This window comes from Mycetomoellerius zeteki, unplaced genomic scaffold, assembly GCF_001594055.1.
Source record: "Mycetomoellerius zeteki isolate Tzet28-1 unplaced genomic scaffold, Tzet1.0 scaffold311, whole genome shotgun sequence".
Classification (NCBI taxonomy): domain Eukaryota; kingdom Metazoa; phylum Arthropoda; class Insecta; order Hymenoptera; family Formicidae; genus Mycetomoellerius; species Mycetomoellerius zeteki.
In genome coordinates, this window is record NW_017257296.1 from 462,270 (window position 1) to 484,353 (window position 22,084).

Sequence of the window (22,084 nt, forward strand, 5' to 3'; positions counted from 1 at the left end):
GCCTTCTCCCCCCCTAATCACCATGTTGATGCAATTTTTTTATTGCGATCACGGGGAAGACGGTGCCAGCTACCAGCTACATAATACGTTAATAACCGCATTACGCGGGGCGAAACTCGCGTTATCGATTCCTGCCGTACGTTGAACAGAAATTAACGGGCGCCGATTACGACACCGTGCGAGCTCCCGATAAACTTCCGTGTGACATAACGTTCCTCGCGAATATATTCCGTAGCAATTAACGCGGCTGTCTCGCGTACGAGGCAAACCTGCCACCCGATTTCTTGCCCGCGACAAGATTCCCGCCGAATATATGCATTCCACTGACAAGACCAGATAATGGAAGATCAACGCGCATTGCCGTCAAAATCACACGCGTACGCTGATGTTCGCCGTGCGAACTGACGCGGAATATAGCCATGTTAAGTCGCAGAAATCATCATGATTTAGGGCTGATATTTAGGAATTATACCGATAGAGAGAAAAGTATAAATAGAAAAAAGAAAGAGAGAGAGAGAAACGCAAATGTTAATTATCGCTTCATCAGCGTTTGATTTCGCAATTACGAAATTTTAAAATGTCTTACACAATACGAATATCAAGACGCAATAAAACAAGTGTGGTATATAATACTGTTTACACGGAAAGAACAGTTTTGCTAAAGCACCTAAAAATTTAACTAGATACAAATCTGAAAACAATTTTGTTGGATTATCAAAATAATTACGTAGCCGATGTTCAAGCTGGTTGGAACTTGCAGCATTGCTCGTCACGCTTGAGTGTCGTACATTATTTTGGTAACCCAACAAAATTAGTTTCATCTGTACCCAACTAAATTTTTAGATACTTCAGTAAAACCATGTACATTTCGTTATACAACTTGCAAAACCGTGTATATTTTATACAACTTTAATATTATGGAGCTTTAATACTTGTTAACGTTTCGCAATGCGTTTCGCTGAGTGAAATAACTATAATTTTTAATTTTGATATTGTTTTTTTGCAGTACAATTAGTTAATCACGTACACTTTTTCAAATGATTTTATTATCATTACGAGAATATTCACAAATTTCGGTTATATGGCAAAAATTATTGATTATTAGGAAATTATCGTTTTTCCTTCTTTTTTTCTCCTCTTCAACCTTGCTATATATTAAATGATGAATAATAAATTCTCGAGGTACGAGAAATGAAAAGTGTAATTCCACAGTTGCGAAGTACAGTTGCGAAAGGTCTGTTTACAGAGTTGGCGTGTCGAATAATTAACTGCAGTCTAATTACAACGTTCTGTCACAAGCAAAACGCGTATTTGTAAGCAACAGAAATTCTGCCTTCTTAAAGCTTCCCAATTACGAAGCCGTCGTTCTCTTCTTGTCGTAAACGATTATCAGTTACCATTTACTCTCGAGATCGACACGAGAGCCTGTGTGCTTGTATGCGCTCTCATTAATACGCACTCGCGTGAAACCAACAATTGTTCACGTTTGCGTCATTGATCACTTAATAGCGCTCGTTATGTAAGCTGGTAGCGATCGGCGTGTTTAATAATCACGGCGCCCGATACGGTTCACTAAACGACGAAATATCGTGGTAGTATAACGCAAAGGACGAGGGAGAAGACTACCGTAAAATGAGCTCAGATCGCATATACGGGTGTAACTTTGCGTCGTACTATACATATTGTACGATCGCATTTAACAAAAGGAAATACGTAGCGTTTTAAAGAAGAATATTCTCCTTTTAAATTGATTTCTCGTAAAATTCAAATAAATTCGAAATTTCATATACATAATCTTTTTTAAAAGTAAAAAAAATGGCTTGAAATTATAAACACAATCAAAATAAAACATACAGCCACAACGTCAGGTAAATTTTGCGAAAGTCAGTTTATTAAATTACAATAAAATATGATTTTAAACGTTTCGGTCACTATTTTTGACCATTCGGTCACCATCCTCAGTAATTACATACCTAAGAGAAAATTCATAATTAAAAAGATGTTTCGCGAAATAGTCTTCAAATTTACAACTAAATTTGTTACAAAGGTATAAATTATTTGAATCGCATTTAATAAAATATGTCTCGCTATATAGTCTTCAAAATTTTTAATTTTAGTCGTCCTGATTAATACCGATATTCCAGAATTATTTTAAGAAGATCTTTTATTCTTGGAACGTTGTGTGCAAAATATAGAACTTCTAAATGCTACATTAGCTGCACCAACAATAATTGTGTAAATCACCGATTTATCACCGATTATTGTTGGTGTTAATATAGCACATTTGAAAGTTGTATATTTTGCACACAACGTTCCGAGAATAAAAGATCTTCTTAAAATAATTCTGGAATATCAAGACAATTAAAATTAAAAATCCTTTTAAGACTATATAGCGAGACATATTTTATTAAATACGATTTAAACCATTTACATCTTTGTAACAAATTTAGTTGTAAATTTGAAGACTATTTCACGAAACATCTTTTTAAATTGTGAATTTTCTCTTAGGTAAGTAATTACTCAGGATGGTCAAAAATAGTGACCGAACGTCTAAAATCATATTTTATTGTAATTTAATAAACTGACTTTCGCAAAATTTACCTGGCGTTATGGCTGTAAGCTCTCTTTTGATATTGTGTTTATAATCTTTTTTTTATGTAGAATTATATATATAAAACTTAAACATTCCGGTCCAAAATTATCCCCGCCAGAGTGCGATCCAACCTCATGTCCACGGTAGTGCAAAAAGATAGATAGATATTTCGTTTACTATTTATTAATATTCCTCTACCGTCATTCGCATATCATTGTTACGATAACGATCGATTGTCATCGTACGTATATTAATATAGATGTATAAAATTTATGTATTAAATATACGTGTATACATATACATGTACGTATGTATATTACAAAAAAATCGCCAGGCAATCTGCGCGAACCGTCGCGGTTCGGCGCGGCCACAGGTACGCATTATTATTGTTATTGCATAACAAATGCATCGTTATACGATTTTATTGATGTCGCTTATTAAAACAATTGCGTGCATGCCGTGTCGCGTCGGTTCGTGCGGACTCTCTTATTTTATATTTATCTACTCTTAAATGGTATTATTGACGATGGCAGATTTATTTCGTCGCTGATCTACTTCGCTGTGCGGAAATAATCTATGCTGCGATGTCACTGACCGAGGCACGAGTGAAGTGTCAGAAAGGACGCATTGATTATATGGAAAATTAGATTCCGGTGAAATGACTCAGACAACACGCATGTTCGAAATGAGACATAAGACATCTTAAAACGTTTAAAAGACTTCTTGAAGACATCTTACAATTACATATAATTATAATTTATCCAGGTCCACAACCTTGTTTTAAGAGGCCGTAAGTCGCAAAGCCGCAAAAAAATGACCAATCACAGTCGAATATGAGAAAAATGACTGTGATTGGTCAATTTCTTACGGCTTTACAGCCTACTTCTTAAAGCAAGGTTGTGGACTTAGACTTACGTCCCGATTTTGGACTTTCTGTTGATTAGGCAGTTACCTTTTACATGTAATGAAGCTTATAATGTGATGAACAAAAGATGTCATAGACACAAATAATGCATAGTTTTTGAGCTATGGTGTAGCAAAGGTGCAACCTAACACATGCCCAAAATGGAGACATGAGATATCTGAAAGACATCTTAGACATCTTTAAGATACGATATTTTAAAGATGTCTTACGTCCCAATTTTGAATATAGTGCTGTCTGGAAAGTTTTACATTTTTTATACACAATAGTTCGGAAACTATTCATTGAGCCTTGACGTATTTCTTGTTCACCATATTATAGAAGCTATAATATATGTGAAAATTAATTAATTTCACATCAGAACCCAATTTTCCATATAATTAATGCACAGTCCTTTCGGAAATGTGATTTCGCGAACGTATATTAAAATAGATTCATACATCCTTTATTTAAAAAACGCTAATTATATTAAAATAGATTCATACGTCCTTTATTTAAAAATTGTGCAAAGAAAGTATCAAAAAATGGATATTACAGAAAAATACGCCGCTTACGAAACGAAAATACCAGTACCGCGAGTTACAAAGTACCGTATTACATTATTTTCTTTTAGGCTACGTTTTCCAAAGTTAATTACAGCAATCGATCTTCATACTGATTGTGGGTACGCGCAGGAGCTCGCAGGTGCCGATTTACACGACAGCCTTTCCTCGGGGAGACTGGCGGAGTTAACTTACGTTCGCCTATTACATGTCGTTCACGAGCCCTTACGTGCAGCATTCATGCCGAGGTGGCAATATTCTAGTCTCGACGCGGCCCGCGCCGTAATGAGTCGGTAGCGAAACTACGTGATCGGTCCTCGTGGCGCGTTGCCGATATTGCCGCTGCTGCAGCTGCTGCTCCCATTCCTGCCGGAGGGGGTGGTATTGTTGTCGGCCTGGATGTCGATCTGAGAACACACGTTTCTCTATTATCGAGTCTCGTCGACGTGTGCAATATAAGCGTACCCGGAAATATTATTTTGAAGCCAAAGGAATGGCCTCTTTTATCTTCACGATAAATATTTTTAATGTTTCTTTATCTTTAGAGAATGGGGATCTATTTTTCAAATCTTATCTACAGCTTTTCCTTAAGTAAGATTTCATGTAATTCATTATTTCATTGTATTTCTTATCTCAAAATATGACTCTGTCAGTTACTGTAATAACTTTCTCATTCTGTAAAAGTTAGATATTGTCTAATATACAAGAAGAGTACTAGATAAAGAAAACTGACAAAACACTTTAATTTCTTCTAGATAAAATTTCGAGTAAATTTAACATTTAATGTTCCTAATTCATACTTAAATAGTCCTATGAATATAATTTTACCGCTTCTACAGCCTTAATCCTTAAATGCCACACTATGGGAACAGTTAAATACTAGATAGCCATATTCAACCCAATTCGATTGCTTATAACTTTCATATAAAAATGAACTTATAGCTTTTAAAAGAGTTTTTTTTTCAATCGAAATGCCAGAATTGTTAAAAACGATAATAACGATATTAGAATTAATGTACATATTTACACTAATTAAAAAAGCAATTGAAAAAATACTGAAAAAGCATCGGAAAAAGAAAACCGAGTATGTCGTATCAAAAAGACGCGTTTAAGGTTTAATTAATATATAATTTCGCGAGATGGGGACAAAGGACTTTCGCCTAATAATAATGATTTTTTAAGTCATCGTAATCATGCAACGTGAATTTTCGAGGTGCATCAAAAGCTTCGATTACGATAGCTGTAATTTATAGTTACTGAATCGCCTTAACTGACGTTGGCTTTTAAGTAAAAAGGGTCAGATAAGTCAATGTCGTAAGCCAAGCTGTCGAAATGCAGATGCAATGGAGTCGTTACGAAAAAGCGAATGGGAAAGTGGAGAGAGGGCGAAGGAGAGTAAAAGTGGCAGACAAAAACTTTCCAAGTACCGGGTATACAGTCGTTAATCATATGAAGTCAATCTACGTCAGATTACCAAGATTGATTAGATACACTGAAAGCCTGATGCATCAAAGGGTATGGAAGGGGATTAAAGTATATTACGTCGATGTTCTATGTTACTTCGGCGCTTTTGACAACGTTGTAACGGTGGCTCCCAATATCAGATTCTATGAATAAAACAGGTGTAGAGCTTCGTGTTGACGCACAACAACCTCGTACAAATAAGAATTCGATAAACAAATTTAAAGATAGAATTACAGAAATTGTGGTAAACTAATCTACTCTCTAATTCCATTTTCTCATCATCGCCATTATTGTTATTACTATCATTGTAATTACGAAAGTAACAGAAGACATACAGAAGTCAAAGACAATCCCGTTTCATCTTTGGTGGTCGTCGTCAGCCTGGAAACCGCTTTCAGCCCGCGCATTGTCATTGTGTCCCGTTTTTCTCTTTATGTCTTATTAGCAAGCAGTGGCGCTAACACGCCTAAGAGATTGCGCTGCAAACCATGGCGTATGTAAATCATGCTGGCAACACCAGGCGGAGAGAGAGAGAGAGAGGGGGGGAGAGACGTCTGTTCGAGCTGTTCATTAACTACTTCGTAGTGCGCCAACAGCACTTAGCCGTCGGTCTATTGTTACGATGCGGATGTTAGCCCTCGTTGTAAGTTACACCAGTGAATGACCACCGAATGTACAATATATTTATTAGTGCTGCAGTTGCGTAACAGTGTTACGTGAAGTAATATATTATTATATTATATTCTTTTTAAGAAAATAAAAATATGTGAGAATATCAATTGTTGCTGTCATGAAATTATAAATCATATTTAGTAAGCCAAAATAAAAATTGTGATCCCGAATGTATTAATTCTGTGTTGGTTTTCAATTTTATTATATTATTCTTTAATTTATTATATATCATTCTTTTTGAGAAGAAAATTAAAGGTGTAAAATGTCAGTTTACCATCATAAAATTATAAATTATATTTATAATAAATACGATATTTATTAATGCTGCATTTGCATAATAGTATTGCATAAAATAACATACTATTACATTATTCCTCTTAAAAGGAAAGAAAAATATATATGAGGATATCAGTTGTTGTCACGAAATTACAAATCATATTTAGTGAGTTAAAATACAAATTGTGATCGTGAATATATTCATTCTTTGTCGATTTCCAATTTTATTATTTATCAATTTATTATATTATATTCTTTTATAAAAGAAAATAAAAAATGTAAAATATTAAGTTAACCATCATGTTAACTGAAATTATAAATCGTATTTATAGTAAATGCGATATTTAGTAAAAATACTTATTTAGCAAAAATATCATAAATCAGATGTCGTGAATGCATTAATTTCTTTGCTAAGTTTCAATTTTTGCCGGATTTTTAGCAAGTTTTGTCGCGGCTGCAAAATCGTGTTATTTTCAATCGTATTTAACGTTTGTTATTATGGTATACATGCAATTTGACGATAATAATAACGCCAGCAGAAATATAAACGTCGATCGCGATTTTATCTGTTTGCCAATTATTTCGCGAGGCGCTTTGTTTTAACTCCCACCGTTTCGATTTAAACGAGTTTACATTTGAAAATTCGTTACGCCCGGTTTAGCGTGCAACGAACCATAACTGTGAATCGTTTTGTAACAAAGACTAATTACATTAAAACATGATGTAAATATTAACGTTGGTATCAACAAGATATGTATTTTCATGCAACGCTTTCCATACTGGGGTACGATAGTTTGCACAACAACTCGGGATTTCTTTCGATTCTATCCAGCACGGTTTGCAACTCCTGTATCTCCTCGGATGACAGCGGTGTTCTCTGCTCCGACAGGATGGATATGGCGTCGGAGAGGCTCAGGGACGCCAGAGCGACGCCGTCTTTATCGCCGTGATTCCGGAGGCCCTGTTTCAGCATCTTAATATATCTCTTGAGAGCGGAATTCATCGCGAGTCCTATTTTCGAATCGTGTCGCGGAAGTTGCAATTCCTCATCGGCACCGCGCCCCGTGACATCATCCTGCCGCGTCTCTTTCGCCTCCACTTTGGCGTTACCGCACTCGCGCGGGGCGAGAGATGACGCCTCCGCGGACGGAGATTCATCGTATCTCATTTCGTCGACCGTGCCGTTTGATCGAGTATTCAATTTCATGCCGTTTAATCCGCTTTTCGTCTCGGAATTTGCATCCCGCAGTACCGGATGCGAAGCCGCAACGGGTCCGTGCAGGTTCTCGGAAAGATTGTTCACGCTGGCGGGTCTCGTTCGTAGATTTCGTATAATTTTCGGCAGTCTCGATCGAGCGATGTCGTTGGTGCTGTTAGATTTTACGCCGTTTTCCGTTTTCGCGCTTCTGGCTTCAATCTCGTCGCTTCTCCGGGCTATTCCTGTATTCTCCCGCGAATCGATCCGGGACGTAAGCCCCGCGAATTTCTCGCTGTCGGGGATCGCGGATTTATCGGTATCGTCGCCCGGGTTTAACACTTCGGCGGATAATTCAATCTGCGGGCTTAGCGACACGCCTTTCGAGGGATTCTCCGCGCTTCTTAACCGTCGCCTTCCTTCACCGCGATTTAATTTCGTCCGGTTCTCCCGTCTATCTTCCACGGATGGCGACTCGGGCTCGAGTCTTAGCGCATTATTCCTGGATACCGGCCTTTCTCTCGCAGCGTCGGTGCCGGATCGGCTCGTTATTAATTCTGGTTCCTTTGTCGCCCAAGTTTCGCTTTCAGTTACAGGTGCATTAGCGAAGAAAGCGGTTGGGGACGAGCGCTTCCTCGGGCGACTCAGCGTCCGTGTTGCAGACGACAAAAACGACAAAGAGGCATTGTCGGGCATTGTCAAGATCGCCGTTCTGCTGGCGGACATTTTTTCCCCCGGAGGCGAATCGATAGTCTTCAAAGTTCGTTCCTCTTCATTATCTTTCACCATGACGCTTCCGACATCCTTTGATTTACTCCGCTGCCTACGCGGCCGTGTCGTGAAATTCTCTCCGCGCTGTTGCTCGGTCATCATCCCGGTAAATTCTCTTTCCCGTGACGCAACGAAACTCGCCGCTTTTCTGGACAACGCCGGATTACGGTTCGTCGATGTTGTCGAGGATTCCTTCGAACGTCCTCGAGCCGAAACTGTCAATTTCTGTCCCGGTAGACCGCTTCCGCGCGCCGACATCGGTCTCGCAACCCTCGCGGCGGAAATCTCCGTAATATTTCCTCCGTATTTCCTGTTGAAGGAGGTCCTTCGGTTCCCCGACATCCAAGGGGGACGCGACGACACACGGTTCCTGGGACTGATCGATGACTCGCGCGAGCGACATGACATTTCGTCCTCCAGGCGTTGGCTGGATTCGCTGCGGATGCTGGCAATCTCGCTGGAGCTCACCGAAATAAAATTTGACCTCCCTCCCGCCACCCTTTCCGCGCGACGTTTGCTCGACAATGGGAACACGGCGAATGGGTAATCTTCCAATTTTTTCTTGGATTCGCGTGAACGACCCGCGCTCGTCCTCGGTCTCGGTGATCCCGTAGCTTCCCGTCTTTTCAGCGATGTAGCAACGCGTGATAACGTGAAGATCTTCGAAGTATTTCCAGCGCTCGCTGGTCGATCGTTTCTCGTCCAAGTTCCCTTTCTGCTTCTAGAACCGGCGAATTGCGGACAGTCATCTTCCGCGTCGTGTCCAAGTGTCGCTTTATCGGCACATTTACGAGCTCGCGTCGGAATCGACCCTCTCAAAATCGGCTCTCCCGATTTTGAATCTCGATTGCTCGTCGCGATCTCAGAAACGTCATCCAGTGACGCTCGAATGCACGGATTCCCATTATCGTCTATGCTGGGCAGTTTCGAAAGATTGCTGTCGACGTTTTCTGGAAGATGATTTCTGCTGTTTTCGCGATCGATACCATTGTCAGAAATCGTTTCCGTTTCCTTCTCGCTGGTCCGCGGTCTTCTCATGCCTCTCGACAAGAAATGGTCCAGCGGATGAAGACGCTCGACGTTCTTCCGACTCGTTGCATCGGCGACGTCGTAATACTCCTCCACAAAATCGAAAAGACTGTGATCGTATCGATCGTTCAATCGTATGCCAATTACCGAGTCGGCCGAGTTCAGATGCAGCGAATTCAAGACGACGTCGCCCGGCGGCTGGAAGTCGTCGTACTGCTTTCTCAGGGTAGCTTCGATCAGTTTGTAACGATAGGCTTTGTAATCGAGGTTCGATATGTCAATTATCGGATGTCGTGAGTCCACGAAGGACGAAGGACGATCCGAGGATGAACTTATCCGTATTTTTGATCCGCTATCTCCGATCTTCCGGTCGACTCGAATCCCACGTCGACTAGAACTCTTCGAGGTACCGCTGTTGCTTTGTAGAGTCGGCGTGGAATTGATCCTGCGGGCGGATTCCGGATGCAAGTTGGAACTCGATGTGGAGTCGGCCAATTTGATTGTAGCCGGATAATGCATCAATAACGATCGATTGAAACGATCGTAGCGACGGCGATACCTTCGTGGGGTCTTCGTCAGGCCTCTCAACGGCTTGTCCTGCACGTAACGTAATATTCAATTTCATCGGGAAAATGTAAGAAGCCACCGCGGCATTCCGTTATACTCGACGTTAAATTTCCCCTTTAAAAAGAGAGAGGAAATTTTTCGACAAAACTACTTTAATCTCGCTCCGAATCTTTTTCGCAATTATGTTACGCTTCTATAAGGGTGAGGTCCTTTCCTCCTTATAGAGGGAAAAATATTCTCACTTCTATTCTGACTTCATAATGCAGTGCTCAGTTGTAGTTGTACATTATCGCCTTCAATGGATTCGATATAGCGGTATCGCGGTGCGCGCGCTTTTGCCATTGTGTTATAAACGCGAATGTTATATCACGGTTACGCCGAAAGAAATTGGAAAATTTACAGTCCAGCGCGGTGCTTCCGCTCGAACACCGCGGAAACGTTATCGATGCGCACCCGCGTTTTAAAGCCGCGGTTCCCGAACGCGAGTTTTCGAGATAACGCATCGACGGCGCCGTTACGTCATATGAATAAAAGCCGGAGCGTCGTCCCTTGGCTCTTGTTTATCGAAGGAAATGCGCCGGACGAATAAAATAAAGATAAAAAAAGAGGAGGGGGGGTGAATAAAAACGTTACACCGTTCGTTCCTATTTCAAGCGGCGCAAATCCCGATAAGAGGTACTCGCGTAACGTTTTCACGCCCGACTATCCTATACCGAGGTAAGGGGCGAGACAATTTATCGGGGCACGTACAAGGAGGAAGTAAACGCGCACGATCAACGGCGTCGCTAACAAGATCGTCAGGGCTAAAGCGAAGGCGCTCTCAGCCAGGAAGGGTGGTGTCGATCGTAAGGTTAAGACGAGTTTTCCCGGCACCAACACGTCGAACATCCCGATCGCTTGTTTCCCCCGACACCCGTCGTAATTGCAAATCGCCCCTCGTCGTCTTTCGCACGTTTCACTTTAGACCGCCGATCGCAGGGCTGCGGATTCTCTCGACCGGTCGATGCCTTCGAGAAGTTGACTGCCATCAACGGTGTCTTCTATAATGGAGTACTATCGTCGATAGTCGATATCTCCGGTCTCGAAAGCTTCGCTATCTTCTTTTTTTTTTCCTTTTTTACCCTCTCGATTTCTTTCTCCCTCTCACAGCCTCATTCGCCTCGGGTCGATTTCATTTCAAATTAGCTCAATTATTGATTGCGGTATACGCTGCGGTTTACGTTTCGACCACATTTTATTGTTTATATGTATCATCTCACGTATTACTTTATTTACGTGTAAATAATGATGGTTATTTTAAATACATCACACGTATCCGTAGCACGTATATTTTCTTCTAAAATAAAACATTTATTTCTTGTTCATTTAGTCAATATTATAAATGTTAAATTTTAAGATAGATTTTCATTTATATATAATTTTATATGTCAAGCATTTTGATACATATGGGGATTAGTATATTTTACACGAAGTTTTAAACGGAACGGAATCCTATCTTGAAATTTCTGACGAGAATTATGGATCATAAATTGGATTTTCAAGATTATCGCAAGATTTTGGCATCAGGATATTTAAATTATTTAAAAAGTTAATATTTGATTGCATCAATGATTAACTCCGATGAAATATGTATTTCTGGGTCATAGCACGTACAAACACTTACAGTTGTCGGTATTGTACGTTCTGGCGTTGTCTGGACGACTCGGAGTCTGCCGGGTAGGCGGAAGTTCACGATAAGGGGCCTCAGTGTCTGGATAACCGTTCTGTCGATGCTCCGGATGTCGCTGATAAGCTCCCGAGAAGATTCTGGTGTATCTTAAGTAACAACCGCTCGGTATTTGCCACTGCAAGTCGAGTTAAAATACTTCTTGGAATCTCATTGACCTCGCGTGTAATCGCGTGAGTACTCTTGTGTCTACTCACCTCGTATGAGGAGCTGGGCACGGGCTGGGGCGATCTGCCAGGGCACATCAGCATTCTTCTTCTGTAGAATCTCGGCTAAACGAGGAGATAAGTGCACTATGAGACTCCTACCTTCCCACATGAATTTCTCTCTCGCGCTTTAATCTACGGCCGTATCCTCGAAAAACGGTCCTTTCTACAAGACGCGCGCGCGCGGTAGAACCACTTCTATTGAAACGACTATAAAGGTACCGGTGCTTTGATATTTTTGTCGGGTCGAAAAGGCATTACAACTAAAACCGTTTGCTAAAATTGAAGCAGTAAGATGTCTCGCGTATAGATTTATGTAATCCAAAAAAAAAGTAGATCGGGTAATGTTTGTTTCCACCATTGTATTGTAGATTAACTTTAATCTCGGTTTAACTTTTATCTTTCTTTTATAGTGTTCTAAGAATTAAAAAAAGGTAAAGAGTAAATTAAATTGTGATTAAAGTTAACTCTTCATAGGCACACTGAGTCTTTTTTTGACCCAGGCGAAATTTCAATCTTAAATATTTTGGCATAAAATTCAATTTTTTAAATAAAGGTTTCAATATTTAAGTTAAATAATTATTTAGCAAAGTAGCAAAGATGTTGAAAAGTAATTCTGAATTTTCCTAGATTTTTTTAAAAAGATAAACCCAGTAAAAAAATTGGAGAAAAAAGACCCAGAGTGCCTACGGAGTAAGTAAAAATATGTATTCTTATGAGGGATTAACCTACATTGATAGAAATTGGCCTAAATTGGTTAAAAAATGGTCTATCAAAATTGGTGTGTGAAGATTATCTGCGAAGATAATTTATTCATACTCACCTCAGAGTCGAGAACATCCGTGGATTCTGCAAATATACGAGACAAATGTTGGCTCAATTGTGTTCACCACCGATAATTACATTTATATTTATATTTATGATAGGAAAATGTGACGTGATAATATTCTACATTGAAGGGAATTAGCAATGTCGCGTCGCGACGCAGACAGCGTCGCGACGCCATTCGCATCTACGCAACCGCGAAGCCTTTCTCGGGCTATTCCCGCGGGGCACAATGGCATAAATTTACCTCTCACGTGTATCGAGAAATGGCATTCGGCTCGATTTCCGGCTGCATCCGAGGCGACGTAGCGCACATTGTGAATGCCGGGATACATCACATGTCCAGGTCCCTGTGCGAGACATACGATAATTAACTTTTCGCGCAATTGCATGGAAATTTCCTCTGAGGAAAATATCCGCTTTGTATGTGCGAAACGGTGTGCCGGCGGCTAATCTTGTACGCGACGCTTCGTATTCGTTCAAAATCGAGTACAATTGATGTGACGCGATCGATCACTTTCCTTTTGTTTTTATTCTTCTTCAAATGACCCGAAAGTGATTAGCGCAGCGTACTCCCCCTTCGCACGATTCTTGTTTCAATTTGCCTAATCAGATTAGCCGTCAGGTTGCATAATGTCCAAGGCCATTTATAACCAATGCTATCGAGAGTGCAAGCCACCAATTATCCACGGGCCGGTTAACATGCGGACAGGATAATCTCTGTTATTACGTTAATAAAGTACACGTACGCTTTCCGCGCCGAGACGCCAAAAGGATACAATAAAAACAGGACGGAAGCGTCGACCGACAATGATTAATCATCCAGCTGGTTTTTCCTACGGTACCGTTCACGAGGAAAATCGTAGATACTATCCTCCGTCGCATTGCAGCAGTTTCTTCGTTGGGTCTCATTTTCTCGAAACATGAACGGATAATTAATGGACGATATCCTCGCTCGATTAATATGCCCGATTGTCAACGGCAAAAGAGGGTTAATTAACTTCAAGGTGCGCCAACAGAAGACTGGGAAGTCTCGACCGCTCGATACCGGAGACATAAATTTGCGAATAGAGTTAAGGAAAATTGAGGAAGTTTCATAGATATAAGGAAAGATCGTATGTGAAATGTTGTATCCGACAGCGAGTGCAGATACGGGTTGCTTCTTGACAAGTACGTACCCTCGTTTTATAAATGTGTTCCACGCCAACGTTATCGGTGAAGGTCGGTTCTTGCCAGAATATCAGACGATTTCGTTCCCCCGGGCTCAGTCTGACCTCGAAAGACACGGGACACATAGTAACCTTGGGGTTTTCGGTATCTGAAAATATCGTGGGGTATTCTAAGAATTACTGAATTCTCTCGTAAAATCATTGTATTGAACTCACTTAAAGTCTCGTGCTTTTTACTGCAATACTGCTTGCGCCACCCAACTACCCATTATTATTAACAATATTTTTGTTTTTCTCTTACTCTTTAGATGTTAGTGCTTTTAATCACATTCGTTAACCTTCTGTCTGCAATCTGGATTTTTTGGCACAAACGAAATCTTTCTCTTAAATTTCTTCAAAATAAAGAAGGGCGGAGTCTGGTGTCGTATCCTAAAATTTTGTTAGTGAGGTCTTAAAGGTAATTCTGAATGTTTTCACATTTTATTAAAACAATAAAAAAAATTTGGACTGGACAATAATAAAGACCCAAATTATAGGTGGAGAGAGTAAAAATATGAATGCAGAGGATTAAGATTTTTTTTATCAATAACAGGTAAGTAGAACATTTAAATTTGTATCACGTGGAAAGGACAGTTTTCCTGAAGTATCTAAAAGTTAGTTTGATGCAGATCTGAAAATAACTTTGTTGAACCAGCAAAACAGTTATGTACAACGTAAAAAGTTTCTAACTCTACCAGTTTGAGCGTCCTACGTAATTATTCTGATGCAAACAAAATTATTTTTAGATCTGTGTCTAAATTTTTAGCTTACATTTCAGCAATACCATTCTTTCCGTATATCTTTGTTACGAGATTGTAAACCCATTTGTTATTATACTACGACGCGTATTAGATATATTCAAGATTTCACGTGATCCGGTACTTTCTCGTAACAAGAGCATCTTTTCAATAGAACTCCCAACAATCTTGAATAGTCTCACATAGAAATGTAGAGCGAATAGAAATCGAGATAAAGCGGAATATAATAGACGAAACTTGGCGAGACTAAGCGATTTTTGAGACTGTAAAGATCCACGAAGGAGTAACCAACGCGATTCTCGCGAGTTCGTCCGATCGACGCGAGCTTATTCGGCGTAATCGCGTATCGACCACGATGCACTGGCACTCCTTCCGACCGTTGCGTTGCGGGGAGAACTTGCTTAAAGCGAGTTTCATGAACTTTCAGAATGAGTAATTAAGCGGGATGGGACGCGGAGTGCACTTCGCCGCGGAAACTAAAGTTTACCCGCGTCGCGTCGGGACGATTCGAGTGTCGAGCCGATTCCCATCCCGATCGATTGTCCCCTGTGCGAAAAGTTTTCTCGAGAAAAGTAGACAAATCGAAAATAAAAGGGAACAGAGTGGAAGGTGGAAACTTCACGGGATTTTGATCGAAGATTGATAATCTATGAAATCAGAAATTCTGCTTCGGAGCTGTCAAGTTTTCTGGTCCCATTTTATTCTTATCCGCTCAATTGAACTCCCAGGAGAACACAGTTGGGAGTTAAGAAGAGAAAGGTGTCACACTCTTCGCATTAAAATATGTCAAGCTAAATCCTTTCTCATTGTATCTTTCGTCACCATTGAATTCCAATTATAGATTTTATTAGCGTTCATCGGTACGCTTGTTAATAATTCTGATCCTTATTATAATATAATAACGTCCTTATCAAAATTTAATACTGGAAGGTAGTGATTAATTACTTGCTTTGAGTATTAAAAGCACTGTTGTTCAATGCTTTTAATATTCAAAATAAGTAATTATATTCAAAGTAACTATAATTAATCATCATCTTTCAGTATTAAATTGGCCATTCAGTATTAAACTGAATTTTTATAAGGGGGCGGAATGGTTAGTTAGCATAAGAAAAATGCAGATATAATTTATTATTATTTGCTTCAATGATACGTTTACTTATACTGTTTATAATAGCGCTTCTTATCACCGCGATGATACTTAGTGTAAGAAAAAGGAGCTTGCAGGAAGGAGATCCATTTTCTTTTCCACTTCCCAAAGCGAATTCTTTTTGTTCCTGATTTCTCTCTTATGCGCTGGACTTACCGCGAACTCTTATCACGATCCTACAGGTGCTGGTGTAATTAGAGACCGGCGACCATGCCGTGAAGGTAACGACCGTCGTGCCCGCTGGCAGATCCGCTTGCAATTGCTTTGCCCATGGAGGTGAAGCGTGTACGTATCTGAAAAACATAAAAGGGGAAAACAAAAAGAAGGAAACAAAGGCCAGCGAGATAGACATGCAACCGAGTTACTCAATGTTTTATTCAAATAACTATAAACTATTTCGTTTACATTAATAGATTAACAAATAGAAAAAGTTTGGATATTTTTTGTTTTACCTGCATAGAAATTTCTCAAAATCATAACACATATCAAAATATCTAAATTTGACACAAATAAATATTTGCCAATTAATATCGCTCTGCGACACTAACTGACAGATCCATTTCCATTCTATAAATGGATTTCTGTCCATAACCGAAATAGAAATAATTCGCGTCACTCTGTCTAAAAATAGAATTAAGTAACAATAGTAGTTGAACAAGGTAAATCTAACACAAATAAACAAAGCTTGACAGCTTCACCACATGTTTGATCAGAGCGGATGCCTAATAATAATAATAATAGTTTTACGTAAATCTTTATACTTTTCCAATTCATTTAAACTGCGCGCCGATTATTTGCAACCTTGAAATATAGTCTTAAAAGATCGTTGAAACTGGAATATATAATATTACAAATGGACAAACAATTTATTAATACTGATACTAATGAGCATCTTAAAATATTGTAAAAAATTTATTGTGAAAAATATCATCAAGATAAATTTATATATTTACACATTTTTGATGGAAAATAGATTCGAGTAAGATTACACATTAAATTGACAAGCAATTTAATAATACTGATCGATGCTAATGAGCATCTTAAAACACTTTAAAGGATTTATTGCGGAAAATATCATCAAGATAAATCTATGTATTTTACACATTTTTGACATTTGAAAATAGATTCGGGTCGGATCAATTTTGGTAGCCCCGAAATTGAGGATCTTTGCTCTATAATGCGCTTCTTACCTCCACCAATCCATGTTGGACTTTGGTTGCGGGAAAGTTACACGTATCGTGTTTTGCCTAGCCGGTAATTCGACGTCCATGTCCTGGGGGCAGCTCACGAACGGTTGTGGCGTGTCTACGGTGATAAAGTCGATAGTTAAACTCTTGATACCGATCGCCCAATTTCCCATACTATAACACGATAAGAAACTTCGATGGCGAGCAATTCCCATATCATTGGCCGCTAGTGCTCAAGAAGTGTTATTTTGCTCCAGAAAGTATCATGTCGTGCGTGAAAAGGTTTATCACGCTTTTATCGGTTTTACACGGGATGTAATAACAATGCAACCGTTAGATGTACAGAGAGTTTGTAAAAACATTAGTTTCTATAATACAAAATCGATTTTCTTTTTATAACTGAAAAATAATTTATTTAATCTATCGTTAAATTGAACGCGAGGATTCTCGGTTATCCTCAGTATATCCCGTCCTATAGAACCTAAAGCCACCCTTTATTTATAAAGCAACCATAAACGCGCGTAATATCGTTTGATGCGAGATAGGAGCCACTTAAAGAGCACCGCTCCGAAAAGCATCTCTTTCAAAATAGGAGCCGATTTGAATATCTTGTGCCAAGAATGGATTCCCGAACGATAGCGGCTGTAAACTACAATAGCAAAAACCAAAGCGGCATAAAACGGACATAGAATCAAAATCTCCTTTCCATTAAACGAAACAATTAACGTCATAGAGAAAAGAACCGCGAAAATGTGCGCGGGAATGAAAAAGCCGGCAAAATGGATAAAACGAACGAAAGGAGAGGAGCCGGAACGTAAAAACCCGCCGGTCCGAGTAAGCTCGTTAAGAGGCGGCGTTAACGTATGATCTCGTTAGCAAGCAGCCTCTACACAGGAACTTTGTATTATTAAAAGCTGCTCCGAGCGGCATGACTAATCTAGCGCGTCCAAGAATTTTCGTCGTTAAGTTATTTGCTCGGTTCAGGCAATATTTTACGTTCGACCGCGCATGACCGAACGTTCCCTTTATGTAAATTGAAAAGAATAACGTCTTGAAAATCGAAGAGAAATTTAATGAGAGCTCCAGACGTCCCCTACTTGGTGTAGGTCATAGACGTAATAGGTATAGACTGTGCATTCCCCGATCTTTGTGCTTCGTTAAAAAGGAAACATAATATTGAACCGCATCAGTATCTCTCTTCAACTTGTTCTGAGAGAAAGAGCGGTATCTGCGGTGCAAATCAAGCTACTTTACTATTCCTGAGTTTATAGTGACAACTGCACAGGAATGCACAATTTATATCTATTACAGTGCGGTCTATTTATAATATACCTCTGGAGCGCGTCTTCCCTGTATTAAACTATAAAAAACTGCGGATCGACAGAGGAAAAGCAAACAAATACTTATTTTTCTAATCCTTTTCTACTTACAGTAGTAAAACCACATTGGCCAATCAGCGAATCAATGACAAAGAAAACAATTTTTGCATCAGAGTATCATTAATTAGACATTGGGAATTAAATTGTAGAAAACTGCGGTCCTACAGGAAAAAAGAAGGCAAAGACTTATCTGATTCTTTTCTACTAGATAAAACCACATTAGCCAATCAGCGAATCGCTGACAAAAAAAAACCAGTACAATCTTTGCATTAGCATGTCATTATCCAAAAATTGGGACACCCCTACTCCTCAATGGCTCGCTCCAGTGTATTATAGAGCTCACTGACCTATTACGTCTACTCGCTTAAACGCCGCTTTAAAAGAGATACGCAGGTCTTCGAAAAAAATGCTGCCGGCACGTCTAAAAAACCGTGAAACGGCAAGAATAAATTTTAAATGAAAATAACGATGTTGAAAAAAATGTTCCGTTGAAAATAATTACACGACGATGAAGCGTACAGCAGTTCGTAAGGTAAACGTCCCAGTGTCCGGACACTTACACAAAATTTATTATTATTAATCTCAAATGCTTTTTTTATTACAGTATTATAATCTAATTGCATTTAAAGATTACAATTAAATTATAATATTACGTTTTAAAAAGCGTATTTGAGACTAATATTAATTTAAATAAATAAAGGATTATGTAAATGGACATAGGTTACGTCTGGACACATAGGTACATGTCCAGTCACTGGGATCGGACAGTACCTATGTCCGGACAGTTACACAAAACTTTATTTATTTATATTAATATTAATCTCAAATGCTTTTTTTTACCTTAAAGATCAATTTAAATTAGTTGTCTTTTGTCATTAAACATCTATTTATATTATTATTTTCCATCAGCATATTAATTTTCCAATTGCGGTCGGACACTGGGACAATTACGCCTCAGTGTCCAACCGGTTTGTCCGGCCACTGGTACATTGACGCATTCTATTATTTATTTAAATATTTTAATTAATAATTGTTATAGGGTTCAAATAATTTTTCCTTGCTGAAGGGAGTCTTGAGTTTTCAAATGAATACAAATATTTATATTAAAAACCTTTTTGATATTATAAATTGTATTATTTATGAGAACCTAATGCTTAAACGTCCGGCTACTGGGACATTTACCTTACTAAAGCAACGCTCGATGCAACAGTCAGCTCGTTAAAAATTTTATCGGATAAACATCTTGATTAATTTCTCAGCAAAGTTACGGGACGTGAAGGACATGATGCCTGCAGCGTTTTTCTTGGCAACCGTGGGACTGTGGAATCGAGTTATACTTGGATTGTAAAGAGAGTCTGTTGCGACTTCGCGCAGACATATAGGTTCTTTCCCGTTCCAATGGCCGTCACTGACGCAGTGTCTCGTATGCGGTCCTTCTAACCGGAAACCTCTGCGACATCGGACATGACACTTGGCGCCCTGGGGGTAGACGGATGCGCCGGAAGGATGTCCTGGACATCTGATCTGCTCGATTAAACCCAGGAAAACAGAATAAATAACATAGTCAAGAGAATAAAGTTTACATATTTGTGTCACTATAATAATTAAAAATGCATATATAAATTTAAGGCTCTAATATATGGAATTTCACAAAAATTAAAGTACATTCAGTTCCGCTAGTCATTTTTTATACAATAAATTTTTATAAGTAAATTCAAACGTTTCGATCTTTAATGCGGTGTTCTTCAGTGAATATAAATCCATTGTATGTATAATTTATATTCATTGATCAAGAAGTGTTAAAGAAATGTCGAATTTATTTAATGATTTTATTTATAAAAATTTATCGTGTTATAAATGAGCGGGCTCGCAAATAACTCGTGTACTTCAATTTTTGTGCGCGTATCACTATAAATTATATTATTATAAACACATTATTTTTCAACTTCCGGCTATCTCGTTTTTGTTCCACTTGATCTCATTTCAAAAACTTCGTAACTTTATTAACTTAATATTTTAATTTCTGCCGGTTGTTTCAAAAAAGTATAAATTTTTCATTTTTTCAGCCATTCTTGCAGCTCCGGATTTTTCAGAATTTTTTTTGAACATTTTAACACGGCATGTAAAATGCAAAGTGGTGTTGGAAATGTCGGTAGTGTGTAGTATAGTACATCATCTCTTTGAAAGATGCTTTAGAATATATATTTCGATAGTATATCGACTCGATCTATATCTAATATGACTTGCGATATCCGCGCGACAGTTACCTCTGCATGTATAGGCGGCTCCATGGCACGGCATCCCGACGTTGGCGAGACACAAGTTTTCTCGTCGGGCGCCAACACCAAATCCTCACTGCAGGCGCAATAGTAACTTCCGGCGGTGTTGATGCATTCGCCAGTGCAACCGCCGTTCCGGTTTAGACACTCGTTCACGTCTTGACATTGACTCCTGCTCATGTAATCCCATGCATAAAGAGTGGGAATCGCGCGATATCTGTTTTTACTCTACCAGCTGCTGCATACATCGCTTTAGATCTTACCTCGAAATTAACGTATATCCAGCGCGACAGGCGCAAACAAATGATCCTACGGTATTGACGCACTCTTGATCGCATCTGCCGCGACGCCATTCGCATTCATCAATATCTGCGGCCGTGGAATGCATTTTTGAGATTAATGTTATAAGAGCGTGTACAAAATATGCTCACATAATCAAGTAAATATATAATGTAACATGATTAATGTGTAATAATGATAAATTTGTTTGATAAAAGTATATGAAAGCCTATAGCTTTAACTTGATTTTCACATTTTATAATAGGTATATATAATATTATAGGTATATACAGAGTGTCTTGAAATTCGCTAATCAAAATACTATAACAAGAAAGTTTTCAAAAAATTAAGTAAAAAAGTTGTGTTAATTTTTATTTGAGAAAGTAATTTTTTTAGATATAAGGTTTAAATATGGCTAATTATAGATTACGTTTAGACGGCCACCTGTCCATGAGTCACATGCGGCATGTGTTAGTGAGAAAAAATCGAAATAGTTCTGTGGCATTTTGTCGTAACTGTTTCTGAAATAATGGTTTTTCTGTCTAGACTTGTGCGCAACTTTTATATAACAATAAAAGTACATACAAAACACCCTCTTTGACAAAAAGTTACGCACGAGTCTAGATGAGAAGATCATTATCTCAGAAACGATGACAGATACGGTAAACTGTCATAAAACTATTTGATTTCTTTCAACAAGACCTACAAGAAAGACTCTTACGCGTCAAAGTCATATCTATCACCATTATCGAGAAAATGATTGGAATGTCTAGACTTGTGAGTAACTTTTTTTTGCAAAAGAATATATAAAATAGAGTAGGGCTTTTTCGTTCATTTCTCGCGATAATGTTTGTTTCTAAACAGAACATATTGATCATTTAAAGGTTGTGCTTGTACCCTCAAGGAGCAATCATGATTGTATGATGTTTTTATAAATTTATAAATATATCACTGCAAAGAATTTGCTATCTTAAATTTTCATTCCCAGCAAACACGCAAACACAGAATATAACTGCAATGTTGCAGCAACATTGTAACATTTCGGAAATATAGCAGGAA

General features: G+C 38.8%; 2 protein-coding genes across 2 annotated transcripts in view; both read right to left on the bottom strand.

Annotated features, from left to right (window-relative positions):
• Positions 1 to 4,023: 4,023 nt before the first annotated feature.
• LOC108724852 (fibrillin-1) overlaps positions 4,024 to 22,084 on the bottom strand; it is a 48,021-nt gene continuing 29,960 nt past the window's right edge. Inside the window, exons 12-22 of the mRNA XM_018451518.1 lie at positions 21,010 to 21,115; positions 20,735 to 20,918; positions 19,805 to 19,991; positions 17,092 to 17,206; positions 16,058 to 16,194; positions 13,967 to 14,106; positions 13,036 to 13,138; positions 12,787 to 12,812; positions 11,955 to 12,029; positions 11,695 to 11,875; positions 4,024 to 4,464 (exon numbers count right to left, since the gene is read on the bottom strand). Coding sequence (XP_018307020.1) covers positions 4,283 to 4,464; positions 11,695 to 11,875; positions 11,955 to 12,029; positions 12,787 to 12,812; positions 13,036 to 13,138; positions 13,967 to 14,106; positions 16,058 to 16,194; positions 17,092 to 17,206; positions 19,805 to 19,991; positions 20,735 to 20,918; positions 21,010 to 21,115 — 1,436 coding nt within the window. The 3' untranslated portion in view covers positions 4,024 to 4,282. The remainder of the gene's footprint in view (positions 4,465 to 11,694; positions 11,876 to 11,954; positions 12,030 to 12,786; positions 12,813 to 13,035; positions 13,139 to 13,966; positions 14,107 to 16,057; positions 16,195 to 17,091; positions 17,207 to 19,804; positions 19,992 to 20,734; positions 20,919 to 21,009; positions 21,116 to 22,084) is intronic.
• On the bottom strand, positions 6,890 to 11,076 carry LOC108724850 (uncharacterized). The gene is made up of 3 exons (XM_018451513.1): positions 10,782 to 11,076; positions 7,594 to 10,061; positions 6,890 to 7,548 (listed from the first exon to the last, which is right to left on the bottom strand). The coding sequence occupies exons 1-3, from the start codon at positions 10,917 to 10,919 to the stop codon at positions 7,230 to 7,232; spliced, it is 2,925 nt and encodes a 974-aa protein (XP_018307015.1). The 5' UTR covers positions 10,920 to 11,076; the 3' UTR covers positions 6,890 to 7,229.